The sequence below is a fragment of the Pseudonaja textilis genome, chromosome 1 (assembly GCF_049901715.1).
Source record: "Pseudonaja textilis isolate UNSWEBS1 chromosome 1, rPseTex1.2, whole genome shotgun sequence".
NCBI lineage: Eukaryota > Metazoa > Chordata > Lepidosauria > Squamata > Elapidae > Pseudonaja > Pseudonaja textilis.
Genome location: NC_141990.1, coordinates 244,889,666 through 244,906,754, shown reverse-complemented (window position 1 = coordinate 244,906,754; position 17,089 = coordinate 244,889,666). Strand labels below are relative to the sequence as shown.

Below are 17,089 nucleotides of genomic sequence, written 5' to 3'. Positions count from 1 at the left end.
GATTTATCAGTGTTTCCTAATATAAAAAACATGCCTTTTTTTCTTTTTGCCTCACACTGAATGGCTCTAATGAGTTATGCAGCACAGTTTCAATATCCCTTTTCTGCACTTCACATCCAATTAGTACAATTTATTTGCCTCAGTATGTGTCACTTTATTCTTACTTACGTTAAACCATATTTGCCATTTTTATTATTATTTTTAAAATGATCTTCTTAAAGCTTTCCACAGGGGGGGACTTTGGGAATGTCAGCATATTGAGTCATTTGGTTACCATCTGCAGTTATTCATCCTAGGTTTCATTTAATTAATAGTAAATTAAATTGCATTAATCCCAATACACAGACTAATCCTGGGAAATGCACTTCCCTTCAGATAATTGTTCTTCCTCCACTCCTTGACTGGACATCATAACCCTTTAGGCAGAGGTGAGATTCAAAAAATTTTACTACTGTTTCTGTGGGCATGGTTTGATGGGCATGGCATGGCTTGGTGGGTGTGGATTGGTGGGTGTGGCAGGGGAAGCGGCCTGCAAAATCCCATTCCTTCCCCATTCCTGGGGGATGGTTACCACCGGTTCTCTGAACTACTCAAAATTTCCGCTACCGGTTCTCCAGAACTGGTCAGAACCTGCTGAATACCACCTCTCCCTTTAGGTGTTTCCTTGAACTGTTGCCTTTTTAGTTGTTTCTTAGCCCACAGAGAAATTTTGAAACAGACCCCAACTCTCCAAGGCTGGAGATAATTGCATCAAAAGATGACCACCAAGGGGTCAATGATGGCAGATGCATAAAATGGCATTTATGTTTTTTTAAAAATGCAAAAAATGTCTATTCTCTGATGACCCAGGGATGTATAATTGGTTACTAACTCTTCTGCTGCTACAGTCTGATTAAAAGTGCTATTGAAATTTATACATGTGATGAGATAGATCAGGTACTGCACAAATCCAGCCTGAAATTAATCCATGCGTTGCTCTACTCCAGGTTGCTGCTGGAAGTGACAACAATGTAATTAAGTTATGCCATCAGGATCTCATAAAGGATGAAGATTTGTTATTAATTCAGCATAATATGCTGAGACCAGCCTGCTCTGAAGCCCAAGTTGTGTTTTAGTCCCTTATGAAGGCCTTGGAAGGAACATTGGATAATAAAACACCCACCATCAATCATTTCTTATAAAGGTTAATATAGGAGATTGATCAGTTTTTTATCCCTTTTTTAAATAAAAAAGCATCTGATCAGAAGTCATTATGCTGGAGCAGCTAACCCAACTGAAAGGCTTCTCTCTATGAACTTTTCATATTCTTGACTCTTGAAATTACAATATAACTCCCTAAAGCATATGTTATAGGTTAAGTCTAAGTTTGTAAATCAGCATTCTTCCCATGACTCAGAATGAAGAAAAAGAAGAAACAGTAACACCTTATTGTAAAAACTGCTTACCCATTCAGTTTGGGCTGAGCAATCTCTTATTAATTGGAGGAAATGTTTATTTTGAATCAGTTTAGTAAACAGTAATAATAAAAGGGATACAATGATGATCTGTCACGTTGGTTGCAGAAAGAGAAAGACCTATTAAAGCTTTGCAGGAATAGAAAGTATCAAATTAGAGGCCTGTTCAGGACTGCCACATGAATTAATTCTGGACAGGAACCTCTTGCCTAGGGACAAGAAACTCTTAATTCAATGGTTGCTTTGGAAAAAAGCTATGCTTTGTTAGATTACTTGAAAAAGTGGACTGGTGACTACTAGGAAAACTCAGTTAGAAAAATGAGAGCTAGACTGGAAAACTGAAAAAAAAAAAAAAGGAAGAATACAGCAGTCTACTGCTTCTCTATTATTATGAAGAAAACTACAATGAACGAAAGTGTTCACATAATTGCCAGGAGTTTAATTCAATTCAAATGCAACTTTATCCTTTAACCATAAAAGCCTCAATAATTGTTTGCTAAAAATTAAGCCTGTGTAACAGTTGCCACAAATACAAAGGAAAATACAGAAAACTGCAGTAGGTTTAGCAGCAACCATTTTACTAATTCTTGAGGAGGCCTTGAGTGCTGAAGCAAACTTTTCTTTAAAAAAATGTTTCTAACGTGTGCTTTTTGCTACAAATCTCATACGCTAGCTTAATGAACATTTCAAGGAAAGAAGAATGACCATCGGCAGAGACTCTGTTCATTTCTGTCAATTCTGCTGCAGTGGGTCCTGCTTTTAGTGGACAGGACGACTGTATTTTCATTGTTAAAGACATCCACTATGGGTTTCTTTTTCATTTCTAGCAGATACCCTGATGTTTATTCATGCACACACTTCTTGGGGAATCTAAAAGAGGAAAATTAAGAAACTTGACCACACCAGCCTGTCAGACCTGTCTTTCCTTTTCTGACAGGTAAGCTCTATGAGGCTTCAGAAAGCCCAGCCTATCAAGGTTTGATGACTAAGTTCTAAAAACCATGATTCAGTTTCACCAGCAAGTCTGAGCCATCTCCGTCTTGTCTCAATCAATCTAAGCAGGCTGGTTGATTTACCAGGCCCAAACTGTGAGGCAGTCAGGGCCATTAATAACTGAACAGAGGAGGAAATTCCAGCAAATCTGTTTGCCCAATTACTATTCTTTGCTGCTGAAAGAACAGCATGAGGTGAGTTGCCACACTACAGAACCAGTGTATGGGGCTTCAGCTACAATGGCAGAACGTTTTTCTGATCTTATTAAGGAACCCCAGAATTCATTGAGTTATAGCTTGAAAACTATTGTCTTGCTTTTTTCAGCTGATTCAGGTTAACTAACACTCCACCCACAGTCGACACTGTGTGAGAAATATACTGCTATATATAAAACCCCTATTGTTCTGTCATAAACACATTTTATTGAAAGGCCCCACTTGTTTCTTGAAAACCATCATCATCCTAATTATGAATAGAAGTGACTTATAGTTAACAATTAAGAGACTAGTTTTTAATATTTCAAAGGTTTTTTTAAATATTTTTGGGAGGGTGGGGTAGAGAGAGGGATTTTTTTGTGTGTGATTACTTTTTGTCCTCCATGTTTTATTGAACAGAAAAAGAATATAGCAATCAAACAAATAGTTTGGTGTGTGTATGTGTGTGTGTGTATGATTATAACACATATGTTGTTTCAGGTCGTTATGTACAGTTCTTCCCTTTTATCAAAAAAACCTTTTCTAATGTTTGTGGTGTAATATTATCACCAAATGTGACCTCAGATTTCTTGAGAGGTTCATCCTGCAAAAGGGATTCTTATTTTTCTATCTCATTCTCAGAAACATGACACAATGGTGGTTTTTGACCTTGCTTTTTTGATGTGCTACTCTTGTCATTCTTAGATATACTTTTCTCAATCACACTGTGGCCTACCTGGTTGCCCATGTTTCTGATCTAAAAAAAAAGGCTTATTGGAAGTGTGTGTGTGTGTGTTGCAGCAGCAACAGCAGTTCTTTTTAAACTATGTGAAAAGATCCCTGGGGTATTTGAAATTCCTCATCCTTCTATATAGTTGGTGAAAAGTTCTTTTTTAAAGTTAAGCTGAGGCTGCTGGTCTCAATAACTACATAATCTCTCAAACATTGAAAATAAAACACTCCTTAATACAGGTTCTCCTCAACCTATGACCACAACTGAGCCCAAAATTTCTGTTGCTAAGTAAAATGTTGCTAAGTGAGTTTTGCCCAATTTTATGACCTTTCTTGCTAGAGTTGCTAAGTAAATCACTGCAGTTGGTAGGAACATGTTTTTTTAAGTGAATCTGACTTCTTCATTGACTTTGCTTGTCAGAAGATCACAAAACATGACCACATGACCTTGGGACACTGCAATCATCATAAATAGGAACCAGTTACCAAGCATCTTAATTTTGATCACATCATTATGAGGATGTAGCAATGGTAGTAAGTGTGAGAAATGGTCATAAGTCACTTTTTTTCAATTCCATTGTAACTTTGAACCATCACTAACTGTTGTAAGTCGAGGACTACCTGTACTACTTGCTGAAGAACATAAACTGGTTTGTGCAGGACTGATTTGTGCTAGGGTGTCCACAAGGTACAATAATAAAAAAAAGGCAAGATGGCAGCCATGACAACATGGTCAAAACTCCAATTTTTAACGCGCTTTGCACATGATCCTGTTCTATGTTTCTGCCCACCTGTGTTTCATCCAGGTGTACTATTTTTATCACTCCTGATTCACCATCTGGCCTCTTTTTTATAGTCACACCATGTGTATTTTGTGTCAGAAGAAACTGGGGATATTCTTTACCAGATTTTATCCTGACGTGGCTCACTAACTACACAGACAAAATCACCCTGACCTCATTTCTTTACCCCAAGTCTTTGGGCTTGGCATAGCTCTTTCAGAATCAGAATCGAGCTGGAAGGGACCTTGGAGATCTTCTAGTCCAGCTCCTTGTTCAAGCAGAAGACCCGATAGCAGTGGTAGCTAACCTTTTTCGGCTCCCGTGCTGATAATTGCATGTGCACTCACTTGCACGTGCTCGCATGCCAGCATCCAGAAGGCAGTGTGTGCTGGACCCCCTCATGCCCCCTGGCAGGGGTGGGATTCAAATGTTTTAACAACCGGTTCTGTGTGTGTGACTTAGGTGGTGGGCGTGGCTTGGTGGTCATGTGACTGGGTGGACATGGCTTGGTGGTTATGTTACTGGTTGGGCGTGGCCAATTCAACATCACTCACATCGAGGCACGCATCTCCTCTCCTGGCCTCTCATGACTGTGGGGATGCGGCAGCAGTTGTAAATGTGAAAAATGATCATAAGTCACTTTTTTAGTGCCATTGTAACTTTGAATGGTCACTCCACATAAGCAAAGTACCAGCAAAGGAGGGAAAAAAAACTCCAGAGAAGTTCCAGTAACAGGAAGTCTAGTCCTGCCAAGAATGTAATAAGGGTTAATGGAGAGGCGGTTTCTGTAAGCAACACCAGAATGTTTCCTTCTTCCCTTCCTTACAGGATTAGGCCAGTAACTTCTTCTAACAACCGGTTCTCTGAACTGCTTAGAATGTTAACAACTGGTTCTAGTGACTAGGTGCGAACTGGTAGAATCCCACCCCTGCCCCCTGCGCATGCGTGCACAATCCCCTCATGCACAGCATGGCCCTGTCATGCGTGCATGTCTCCCGTGCACCTCCCCTCCACCCCTGCACATGCACGCCAGATACCCGACAATCAGCTGTTGGGTGGTGGCATGCGCATGCGCAATGAGGCTCATCCAGGAGACCTCTCTCATGCCAGGGGAAATGGCTCTGCATGCTACTTCTGGCACATGTGGCATAGGTTCACCAACATGGTCCTATACCATTTCAGACAGGTGGCTGTCCAGTCACTTCTTAAAAACCTCCAGTGATAAGTACCTACAACTTCTGAAGGCAAGCTGTTCTACTAGTTAATTGTCCTCACTGTTAGGAAGTTTCATACCTTGATTAGTTTCCATCCATTGTTTCTTGTCCTTCCCTCTGGTGCTTTGGAAAATAAATTGACCCCCTCCTCTTTGTGGCAGCCTCTCAAATACTGGAATACTGCTATCATATCCCCCCTAGTCTTTCTTTTCCTAGACTAGTCAAACCCAAATCCTGTAACAGTTCTTCATACGTTTTAGTCTCCAGACATTTAATCATCTTAGTTGCTGTTCTTTGCACTTTTTCCAAAGTCTCAACATCTTTTTTGTAATGTGGTGACCAAAACTGGATGCAGTATTCCAGGAGTGGTCTTACTAAGGATTCATAAAGTGGTACTAATACCTCACATGATTTTGATTCTATGCCTCTGTTTATACAACCAAGGATTGTATTCACTCTTTTGGCTGCTGCCACATACTACTGATTTGTGTTTCAGTGTTTGTCTACCAGGACTCCAAGGTCCGTCTCACACTTACTGTTTTTGAGTCAGATTTCACTTTGGGACTAGATCGGAGCTCAAAGTTCCAATTTAAGACAGTCCCGAATATCTTTACAGCAAGTCTCTCCTTAATCCTTCAAGGAGATTGACTTCCATGTAAACACGGAGCATGCAAAGACTACCGCACGCCCTCTCGGGTTGTGCATTTCCCCCCCTACCGTTTCTCCTCGAGGCAATTAAAGTTTGCTCTTCGGAAACTTTACGCCAGCCAGATCCTAGAAACGAGGGAGGGCTTAATGTCACGGAGGGTGACTATCTCGGGGTCAATCTGCTCCGAGAAACCGGCGGCAACAAATGTTTGCAGTGTCTGGTGGCCGGGCGAATGAGAGCGGTCAATAAGAGCATTCCCGCTCGCTCTTTTCTCCCAGAGTTTCTTTTGACTAAGGCAGGAATGTAGGTGATTAATTCCGAGGCTCTGCCGTTCGATCCAAGCGCCCGCATACACACACCACACACACACACACATATACACGCTCGCGTCTTGGAGACAACAGCGCCGTACCCCGCAACCAACCCACCCAGCTCTGCTATTTCGCCGACCCCCGCGAACTGAGCCCGGACTTAAGTAAACACCAGCGAGCTGCTAAATTACAAGGTCTGCGAAACAAAACCGCACTTCACTTCGCAGCTGGGCAAGATCAGCCCTTCTGCTCTTTCCTTCCCCCCCGTCTTTTGCCTTGGCAAAGGCTTAAGCGGATCCTTTCCCATCGAGCAGAAGAAAGCCGTGCAAAAGAAGGATCCCTTTGCCTTTTTCGCTCTCTCTCTCCAGGCTTTAGAGAGGTGGTGGGGAGGAGAAGAGAGGAAGGAGAGGAAAGGAGAAAACCTCCTTGAGCTGCAACTGATTAAAGGCTGCGTTGGTTAGGTCCCCCCCTCCCCCCGGCTTGTTTCGCTTTCTCCGGAGACGAGAAAGGAGAGGTGGTAGTGGGGTGGCTGTGGAGTGTGTGTGCGTGTGTATCTGGGGGTGGGTGGGTGGGCAGGCATTCCCTCAGCCATCTCTTTCAACCTGTCCGTGTTGTGATTTCGGCAGCCACAGCTCAGCCCAGCCGTTTTGCTGCTTTTATTGGTGAAGTTGGTTTGGAGGCGCCCGCGCAGGATGGGACATTGCCGGCGTTATCCGGATGCTTTCCGAGCCCTGCAGTTGCTCGCCTGGACTTTCCCGCTGGTGACATTGGCTTCGTTGGCGGACGACACCTTAGAGAGAGCCTCGAAATCCGAAGGCTACTGCAGCCGGATCCTGCGAGCCCAAGGCACGAGGAGGGAAGGGTATAATGAATTTAGCCTCCGCGTGGAAGGCGATCCGGAATTCTACAAGCCCGGAAACAGTTACCGGGGTAAGTCCACCTTTGGGCGCTTTGGGGGAAGATCCCAGAGCCGGATCGTGGGGAGAGTAAACGCCGGGGAACTAGTGAGGTTTCTCGGGATTGTTCACTTACTCTCTTTGGTCGCAGAATCCAAAACACTTGTTCTCTCTCTCTCTCTCTCTCTCTAATTCTCCCCGAGGTCGTGGCTACTACTCATCTCCCTCTGCCCCCCCTCGCCTTTCATGGTTTTGTATTATTTTTTTTTACCTAAATCGCCCCTTGCACGCTTCTCTGTCAACCCTACCTTATTTCACACTTGGCCAGGGAGATTCCCTCCTCGGCTTGCAACGATCTCTCTGGGAAATAGAGGAATAGGAAAAGTTTGCACCACCGGGCTGTTGGAAGCCACCGCCGATTTTGTTTTGTTTTTTTGGCCTTTTCCTGCTTTAAAGTCTGATTCCTTTTTCACACACCCCTCTTCCCTTCGTAAAAGGGGTCAAGCCTGTTTATTGCGTAGAAATCGCTGGGGATGGCTATTTCGCATGAAGACAGGGCGCTCTGTTTGTGCTCAGGAACATGCAGTGACAATCAATCTTATTGGAAAATATAGAAAATAAATCTTCTCCTTCCCCCCACTCCCCCATCCGAACATCGACTCCTTCTGGGGTTCAGAAAATGGAATAAAGCATTTAAGAAGTAAAGTAGGACTTGTCCCCTTCTGAGGGTGGAAATCTTAAGAACAATCTAAATAACTGTGGTGGGAGAATAAGGGATTCTCCATTATGAAACAATGGAGAGATCACTTTTTGTTCAGCAGGCATAGCAGATTCATTCTGAGATAAGCATTCTGATCCAATATTTAATTTGTTTAGATCTTTTAAAACATTTTTTGGAAGAATTAGCATGTCCTAAACCTAGCCATCACTTCTTCCTTTAGAAAGTGCTGATGGTAGAAATAACTTTGAGGGCAGCTATATTTCCTACTGTTTTTTAACCTATAGCTTAGATAAACAAAACTGCAACCAAAATAACTTATCCATCTTCTGTGAGACATATTAAACTAAACTAAGACCTGAATTGCTCTCTCTTAAAACATCTTATAGAAGCAGATTCCTATCAGTAATAAACCAGTCATGATTAGAGCACTATCTTACGGTTAGTGGGGAAATGCTGACTAAAAGTAGCTGAAACAAGACATAGGGAAGAACTTAAATGTTCTCTTTGTACAACTCTAAAGGTGCAATTCTTTTTCTGCTATATCTCAACTTGATTCCTGCCTTTTAGATATTTCTTTTTTGCAGCTGTTAAGCTGTAAGCATGACAATTTGTTTCATCTGAAAAGTTGTGGGATGAGAGGAGAACATCTGTCATACTCCTAAAACAAACTTGAAAAACAATTTTTGCCAACAAAATGCAATCAAAGACTTTGTACATGTTCGCTAGCAGTTAGAGGTTGTGGTTCTAACTGCTGGCACCAAAGAATGTGGCATCAAACATTTAGCAATCATAACTTACGGCATTCAAAACTAAAATCCTTCCAAAAATCTCCTAAAACACAGCCAGATGGAACAAGCATGAGAAAAATATTGTTCAGTGCAACTTTGTTTCTTATAGCAGTTTAATATTATCACATTGTTTTATTTTTATTAACTGTCACAAGAATTTAACTAGTATTTCTCATGAAATATGGAATGATGTCACACTAAATACTGTATGGAAGCAGATTTCCCCCTGTACTTTTATTTTAATATGATTCTCCCAGAAATTGTCTTATCAAAATGCAAAGAATGCAACAAGAACAGCTGATTAAATTAAGGGCAAACTGAGGTTACACAGCTTTTAAATTATCAGGAAGCAAGGAAATGTTCTTTAGAATTTTGGGAAATGTAAAATATAGGCAACAGAGGCTGAGGACATTAGTGGAAAAATCTTGATGCTAAGAAGTAGCCCAGATATTTTTGTCATCCTGTGGACTTTTAAGAAAAAGAAATCATGATTTGAAGCCTGGAGCTTTCTTCAGACAGAAAGAACAGGAATGAAGAGATTCCCTGCTTATAGCACTGCTGCTTTGCTTAGCTGACAATCACTTATTTTGGGATAAGAAAGATGTTATCCATTCTCAAGTGAATCAACATCTTGTTGATTTTGGGTCTATCCATAGGACACTGTCATTTGCCAAACAGATCATTAGCATAACTCATTCAACTTCAACCCTTTGTTGGTTTTTTTTCCCCCCACTTCCCAGGAGGTGTAAGTGATACACAATTTTGTGAAGAAAGGCCTATAAGAAGGCATTGATCTGCACTGAAAATGGAGAGGAATTTTGTTAAAGAGCTTTAAGAGTGTCTACTTAGAACAAAATTTTGGATTGGGGTTGGGGTGAAAAGAAAGAAGCCTAATCAACAGAAGTATGGCATAAAACTCTTCACATTCACCAATGGTGCCTTATTAGATAAATCCATTTATGGACCCTTCTCAAAAGCTCAGAAGGAACTTTAAGGCTGTCAGATAGATGAACACATGCTCACACCCAGAGTTCACAATATCAGGAAGCATTGCAGAACTTTTAATAATCAATGGTGGTCAGTTTAATTCACCAAGATTATTTCGTAGCGAAAGAGAGAAGCTACTATACGCTCATCATCTAACATGATTCAGTGTTCTGTGTTAGCCTGTAGTAGAGAATGGAAAAATAATGGTGTGGATGAAGATAGGCTCTTTCCAGTCTAAAATTAAAGAGAGTCTTCTCCATCCCACTGTTAGTTTTATCCAAGTATACTTTTATCCAAGTTTAAGAGTAATTTTCTTTTTCCAAAAGAATTTCAGCTTGAAATAGCCAGCCAATAGAAATTGTTAGCAACTCACCACATTGCATTTCTCAAAATTCTAGAAGGATACAGAGCCAAAAGTTTTCAAAAATCCTTTTTTTTCCCTAGGAAAAATGTGGGTGGTTACTTTCTTTTTACAATAAAAAGATCACTTGGTAGGAGATCCTTGAAATAGTGCAGACTCTCCCCTTCCTCTTCCACCCCCTGCCCCCAAGTGCTCCAGAAATTACTCTAAATCTTGGGGTTTTGGAGAGTGCATGCAAAGAAACTTTGCAGAAAGAGTTGAGAGAGGGTTGAGAGAAGCTAACAATGGACCTAGCTTCCAGTTAAATAGTTGAAGAACTTTCTGGAAACCTTGAGTGAAGTTTCACTTTTAATTTCTATGCCACAATTTTTTAAAAAAACTTTGATCCCCAATAGTGAAGAAACTGTGATAAAATGCATTGTTTATCCATCTATGGCTGTGTTGGTGAACCTATGGCACACACGTGCTGGAAGCAGCACAAAGAGCCACTTCTGCTGGCATGTGAGAGCTTGCCCAGAAGAGCCCTACTGTGCATGCGCACGCCACCACCCGACAGCTGATGGTTGGGTATCTGGTGTGCATGCATGGGGGCAGAGATGCGCAGCGCATATGCGGGGGATCACATGCATTTGCTGATGCATGATGCGCATGGAGGGATTGCGTACATATGCACAGGGGGCGTGGGGGGCAGCACGCATTACCTTCTGGGTGCTGGCACTTGAATGCGCCTGCGTGCATGCACACACAATTATGGGCACAGCAGCCAAAAAAGGTTAGCCACCACTGATTTATGGAGATGCACACATGCAGCTCCCCTACACCAACCTTTCCTTTCTTGAAGCCCCAGAATTGGCCAGGAAGAGTAAATATTACAATCTACATCATGAGTGTAGATGACCTTAACTTTAAGGCTTAGTTCCTAGATGTATGAAAGTATTCTGATGTCCTGTCTTTTATTATGCAATAGTCTCTCCATTGTATCTAGTGTCCTTGGCTTCCATTAAATCCAAAGAGAAGCTGTCATAAAAATAAGAAAGGTTACAATGTGACAGGGAGGCAGCTTTCAGTAAATAATAACAACAGCACATTCTCTCACCTTCCAAATATAATATGAGATAGGAAACACCATTGGCAATATATGAAGGTGAGTCCAATGATTTTGAAGACATCCCTTCAAATAAAGCTAATTTGCGGCTGCAATCCTATCTACAGATGAGCTTCACCAAATACGTTTTGCTGGCATAGGCAAGTATGTAATTATGTTGCTGTAGCTGGGTCTTCGTTTTCCTCTTGTCCCTTGAGGCAAAGCACCTGTGCCACTTCTCTTTTAAGAACCAGAATAAGTGAATGTTGGCTCTTTTTGACTAACTTTGTTAGCATCATGAGTGTAGATGACTTAATATTGGTGTGGCTAAAATATAACATTCTTTGCAATGGTTTATAATTGCACTGCAAATAAAACTATTAAGATGTGAATGCAGGTTGAGCAAAAGCATCTTCAAATGTATAGCTTTATCTATTTATATACAATAATGCAAATTATTTTTATTTCTTAAAAGTGGTTCCTACTGTTATTCTTTATCATAGGGCTGGTTTTTTTTTTTTAGAAAGGCCAAGAGTAAGACATTAGTAACAGTATATGGCAGAATATTGTGGGAGTTCTAATATTTTGAAATGAAGAGGAGTACTAGAATGGAAGAAAAAAGAATCAATTATATTTTATCTTGACTCTTTCCACTATAAGATTTGGGATTTTGTCCAAACTTTCTCTTACTGTATGTGCAGCCTGCCAGTTTTGAGTGAAACTTTGTATAATCTACTCTGATAGCAAATGTAGATATAGTATTATGGATCCTTCCTAGGCAAATGGCGGAGAGAAATGTCAACTCCATTGAAAAGCAAGGCTTGTAATTAGTTCCTTCCACAGTGGGAATATCTTTCTTGGTTCACCTAAGGGACCAATAGTGCAGGGTTGCACAGTAGAAGAATTGTTCTACAAAGTTGTGGTCCTACAGAAAGAACCCATAATAGATATTGTAGATTTGGTAAATACCGGTAGGAGCTGCAGAATTCTAGATGATGGGGGCAATATGGTTCATTCTGATTCATCTCAGGTTTGAGATACAGGATCTTAGGAGGAAAAGAGTATTATAACAGAATTAGAGAGAGGAAGTTGGGAGTAGGAAGTGCTTTTGTTCTGACTTCTACATTTTGAATGATCTCATATTATTTCTCATATCCCGAATTAGGCGATCCCTGGTCATTGCAGGCAGAATGTAGAAGAGAAATAGATTTTTCCCTGCATTCTATTGAATGTAACTCTAAGCTATCATCCTTGTGACTGGCTTGATTGGTCAGAGGGATGAGTGGATTCCAAAAGGAATCTGTTGATCTAGTTGGACCCTGGACAGGTAAGATTTATCCCTAAGTGGACATAGTTTTCATGGAGTTAAAACAATCCCTGTATCAAGGGATTAGCTGTATCAAGGGGACTGTTGACCATGGGGTTAGTGAATCAGTTTTCTGTACCAACATGACATTGAAATTGCAGAGAAGTCAAGTGGAAATGAAGCCACTATGGCTGTTCTTTTCTACCTCCACCCCCAACTAAATGAGCACATGAGAAAATGAGCAAAACCAAATGGAAAAAAAGGTAGTTGAATTTCCCTGCAGGCTTGATAAATCTACCTTAGACTGGGAAAACAGAAGGGTTATTAAGCACAGCAAACATCCGCATGGATAGCTATAAGACTTGCTTTATTGCAGCTTACTATACTCTATATGGTAAGAAATGTGAGATATCACATTTTGGCAAGCTTGTTTGTCTGCATTTGTGGGTTTGTTTCCTACAATATCAACTTCTACAACTAATTGGAAAGTATACTCCATTCGTTCTTCTCTCTGAAGAATACATACAGCCATCCATCCCTCAGTGGATGATGCTACAAGTGCATCTTTCTGATCTAGACAATGAACTGATCATTACAGGTTTCTTCTTTCTTTTAGCGGCTCTTAATCCTAAAGTTAATTGTCATGGTACCTTCCCTATGGAACAGCTTCCCCCCTGAGATTCAGAGGGCTCCAGTCCTTCCCCAGATACTGGACTGGGTTATTGAGACCCATATAGGTGCAGCTATATTGTGAGGTTGTTGTGGTGTCTCAGCTACTGTATTATGATTATTTTTAACTTTGTGTTCAAAGATAGACATAGATGTAGATGTAGATGTAGATGGACGGACAGATGGATAGAAAGAAAGAAAGAAAGAAAGAAAGAAAGAAAGAAAGAAAGAAAGAAAGAAAGAAAGAAAGAAAGAAAGAAAGAAAAATGTTTGTGGATTATTGTTAGCCATCCAAGTATATACACATTTTAAATGCCTGGATGTATAAAAACAATAAATAAGTAGCCCAAAGGGCCAAAGTTTAGCAAAATTAGTCTTATTCTGGCCAGATCTAAAATACTTAGCTGCTTGATTAAGAGGTAGAGATTTTAGGGAGCTGCTACTGAATTTAGTGGCTGTATTTGCACAACAATTGAACTGAGTCAGTAAGAGTAGTAGCAGTAGTAGCAGCAACATATCTAACATAGATTTGTAACTAAGCACAATATAGGTTTTGATATAATTGTTAGTATAATAAAGTAAAACATTTGTACATTCAGATTAATGAATTTTTACATTTTACTTTTAATATCAAATTTTAAAACATATTAACTTTCATAGTAAACTAGCTTTCACAGGGTCTCAAGAAAAAGAAGTAGGCTTAGTGCTTTTCTATATGTTAAGAGGTCTGACTTCAAGTTTAATTATGGGAGGGGAAAAAGACAGTTTTATAGAACTGGAGCCAAGTGAGGAAAATCTTCCATCAGAGGAAAAAGTATTAATCTCTACCTAGTAGTTGGATCAAATACATAAGTCCCTGAACCAGCAGCATTTTTTTAAAAAAATAACTGGTATGACCATACATAGGGCATGATGTATCAGCATCAGCAAATTATGCTGGCATGAATGTTCAAACTACTGATTATATTGGTGATAAAAAAATATGGGGACAATATAAGAAAGGTCCAGAGTATTATGAGTACCAGTATTCCAGATAACAAATTAAGGGATTAAATGTGGTGACCCAAGAAACAGATTGGTACAATAATTCATGTGAGACCCAAAGAATGCACCACCAGCTTAGTCATCTCTGTAATATGGAATTGAGGTACCTTATGGGCATTTATTAAATGAAAATTATAACTTTTAACAGTTTTTAAAGATTAGCATTAATTTAGACTTCCAGTTTTCTGATGCCCGGTGAGACCCACATCTGTCAGCCTTGGAAACCAAAGGGGAAAAAAAACACAGATAGACAAATGAGACTAGAAGTCATCAACATAGATATGATAACTGAACTGGTAAAATGAAATCAAGAAGCCTGTTGGAGGCATGTATAAATAAAATAATAAGGTGCCTAACACTGAACCCCAAGGAACCCCTAGTGCTAATAGAAAATATTAGAAGATATTCCACAAAACTTAGAACATCCATGAAAAGATCAGATTGAAACCCTGAAATACTGCACCAATAATACCAAGGGAAGTTAAATATATAATGTCAAATGTGATACAGTAAATAAGTCTACTAGCACCAGTGCTGACAATATATCACCAATAAAATAATTAGCAATATGCACCAACAAATATTCTATAGGGCAGTGATGGCTAACCTTTTTGTCATGTGCTGAAAGTACGTGCGTGCACGCATAATGCAATGCACCTTCCCGTGCTCCCCCTATCCCTGCACATGCGCATGGGACCCCCACACACCCCTGAGCATGCGTACGCATCTTCCACATGTGCCCCAACCCCACACATGCATGGCTGATACCCGAAAATCGGCTGGTGGGAGGTGCACGCGCATACGCATTGGAACTGAGCTGGGGTGATGCCTCGTGTGCCCACAGAGATGGTTCTGTGTGCCACTTCCAGCACGTGTACCATAGGTTCACCATCATGGCTATAGGGTATCCTACACAAAAACATGAGTGAAATGAGTACCCAATTAATAATATGAGGTGAAAGGGGAAAGGGGAATATGAGGTGAAAGTGGGACTATTCTCTCAAAAAAATCTTAGCTACAAAGGAAATTAGTAGATGTCAGAAGTTAGGACAAAAAGAAAAATCAAGGAAGATTTCTCCAACAAAGAGAAATGGGAGATGGGAGGAGCTTGCGCCGTGGCGATACGGTCCTCGATTGCAGCCGATATCTCCGCCACTGGCCGGTCCAACGGACCTACGCTGTCCCGTAGGGACAGCCATCGTGAAGAGCATATCCTGAGGATTCCGGGGATACCGCAAAATCCCTGGAGAGCCCGGGTGAAGCTCTTCTTGCCAGCGGCGGAGAGGCAGCCCCCATGCTGCTGAGGCCGGGCGACTCCAGGACGGAAAGAGTTTGAGAAAGAGTTTGTCGGTTGGGTGAGAACTTCTTTTTTTATTTAATTTTTGAATTTGGAAAGTTTACTCTAATTATCTGAAGAAACCTGTGTGATTTTTGTTTTGTTTTTTGACAAAATTGATTTAGCGGCGTTTTTTAGGGAAACGTCAAAGAGAGAATCCATTTTTTTTCTTTTCTTTGCTTCGGACTCTATTGTTACTTATTGGATAACTGGACTGTTTTCTTTTTCTATATATTCATATGTTTTATTCTTCTTCTGGACTTTTTATTTTTTTTTTCTGGGCTAGAGGCTTCTCTTGATTTTGTTTGATTTCTCGGTTTCTGTTTTGTGTATTGCAAGCCGGCTTTCCCTTAAGAGAGGAGGGGGAAAGTGAGAACTATGATACTTTTGTAACACTGCCACCTAGAGGCTCTGAAATATTTTAAAAAAAAGAAAAAATAGACTCTTCTTCTCAAGGACATCCCCTGATAAGATAGAGGAAAGCACTTTGTGGAATATTATTACAGGTGTCTTTCTGGATATACATGGCTCAGCTTTGAAGCTTGTGGGAAAGAGAAGGAGTTATAATTAGAGCCTTGGATAATTAAATAGAGTGCAGTGTTGTTGTTTTTCTGGAGTTCTGCCAACCCCTTCACTAACATCAAGGTCCTGACTTTTAAGCTTGATTTATTTGCAAAGGAAGCCTCTGAATTTCTTTTTTCTACTTATATTTTATTTTGATTTAACTGATTTTATTTTTTCTTTTGCCTATTTGGATCCTGTTTTTCTTTTTCCTTTTTTTTTTTTTTTTTTAATGTACATTAGCGGACTATTTCTTTTTCCTTTTTTTAATTGAGGTTTTTTCTTTTTTCTTTTTTTTTTTTTTCTGGCTGGACTAAGGTGTGGAATCTGAAGAAACTTATTTTTCTTGGTTTTTGTTTTGTTTTTTGTTTTTCTCTTTTTCTTCTTCCCTTCTTCCTTTTGGCTTTGTCTTGTTTATTATTATTATTGGGTTTTTTATTTTTACTGTTACTTTTTTTTTATGGTTTTTTTTCTTTTTTTATTGGACTAAGGTCAGGAAGAATTTGAAGAATTTTTTTTTCTTTTTTCTTTTTTTTCTCTCACTTTTGGCTTTTTTATTGTTGGCCTTTTACCTTGGATTAAAATTTCATATTTTTTTTCTCTTTTTTTTGTGGATTAAAATTTGAAAAAACTTGAAGAGTTGGAACCACTTAAAATGAGTAAGAAATTTATATCTTCGGTGCCTCTATGTCTGCTTCTGCCTCCCCACCATCTGGACAGCGTTCAATTCAGACATTGTTAAAGCAAGATAAAGAGAAAGAAAAAGAACAAGAAAGAGTATCCTTCCAGATGATTATGCAAGGAATTCAAGATCTTAAGGTAAAAATGGATACTATTGAACAAAGAACAGGTAGGATGGAACAGATGATGGAAAAATATGAAGAGAGACTCCAAAATGTTGAAGAGGAGGCAAACAAAGAGAGGAGAAAATTGGAAATATCGACAATAGATTAACAGCGATTGAACAAGAAAAAGTGAGATGTTGAAGTGGGAGTTGGATAGATCAG

General features: G+C 40.0%; 1 protein-coding gene across 1 annotated transcript in view; it reads left to right on the top strand.

Annotated features, from left to right (window-relative positions):
- The first annotated feature begins 6,697 nt into the window (after window positions 1-6,697).
- SPON1 (spondin 1) overlaps window positions 6,698-17,089 on the top strand; it is a 322,856-nt gene continuing 312,464 nt past the window's right edge. The window contains exons 1-2 of the mRNA XM_087921181.1: window positions 6,698-6,785; window positions 6,956-7,259. Coding sequence (XP_087777307.1) covers window positions 7,022-7,259 — 238 coding nt within the window. The 5' untranslated portion in view covers window positions 6,698-6,785; window positions 6,956-7,021. The remainder of the gene's footprint in view (window positions 6,786-6,955; window positions 7,260-17,089) is intronic.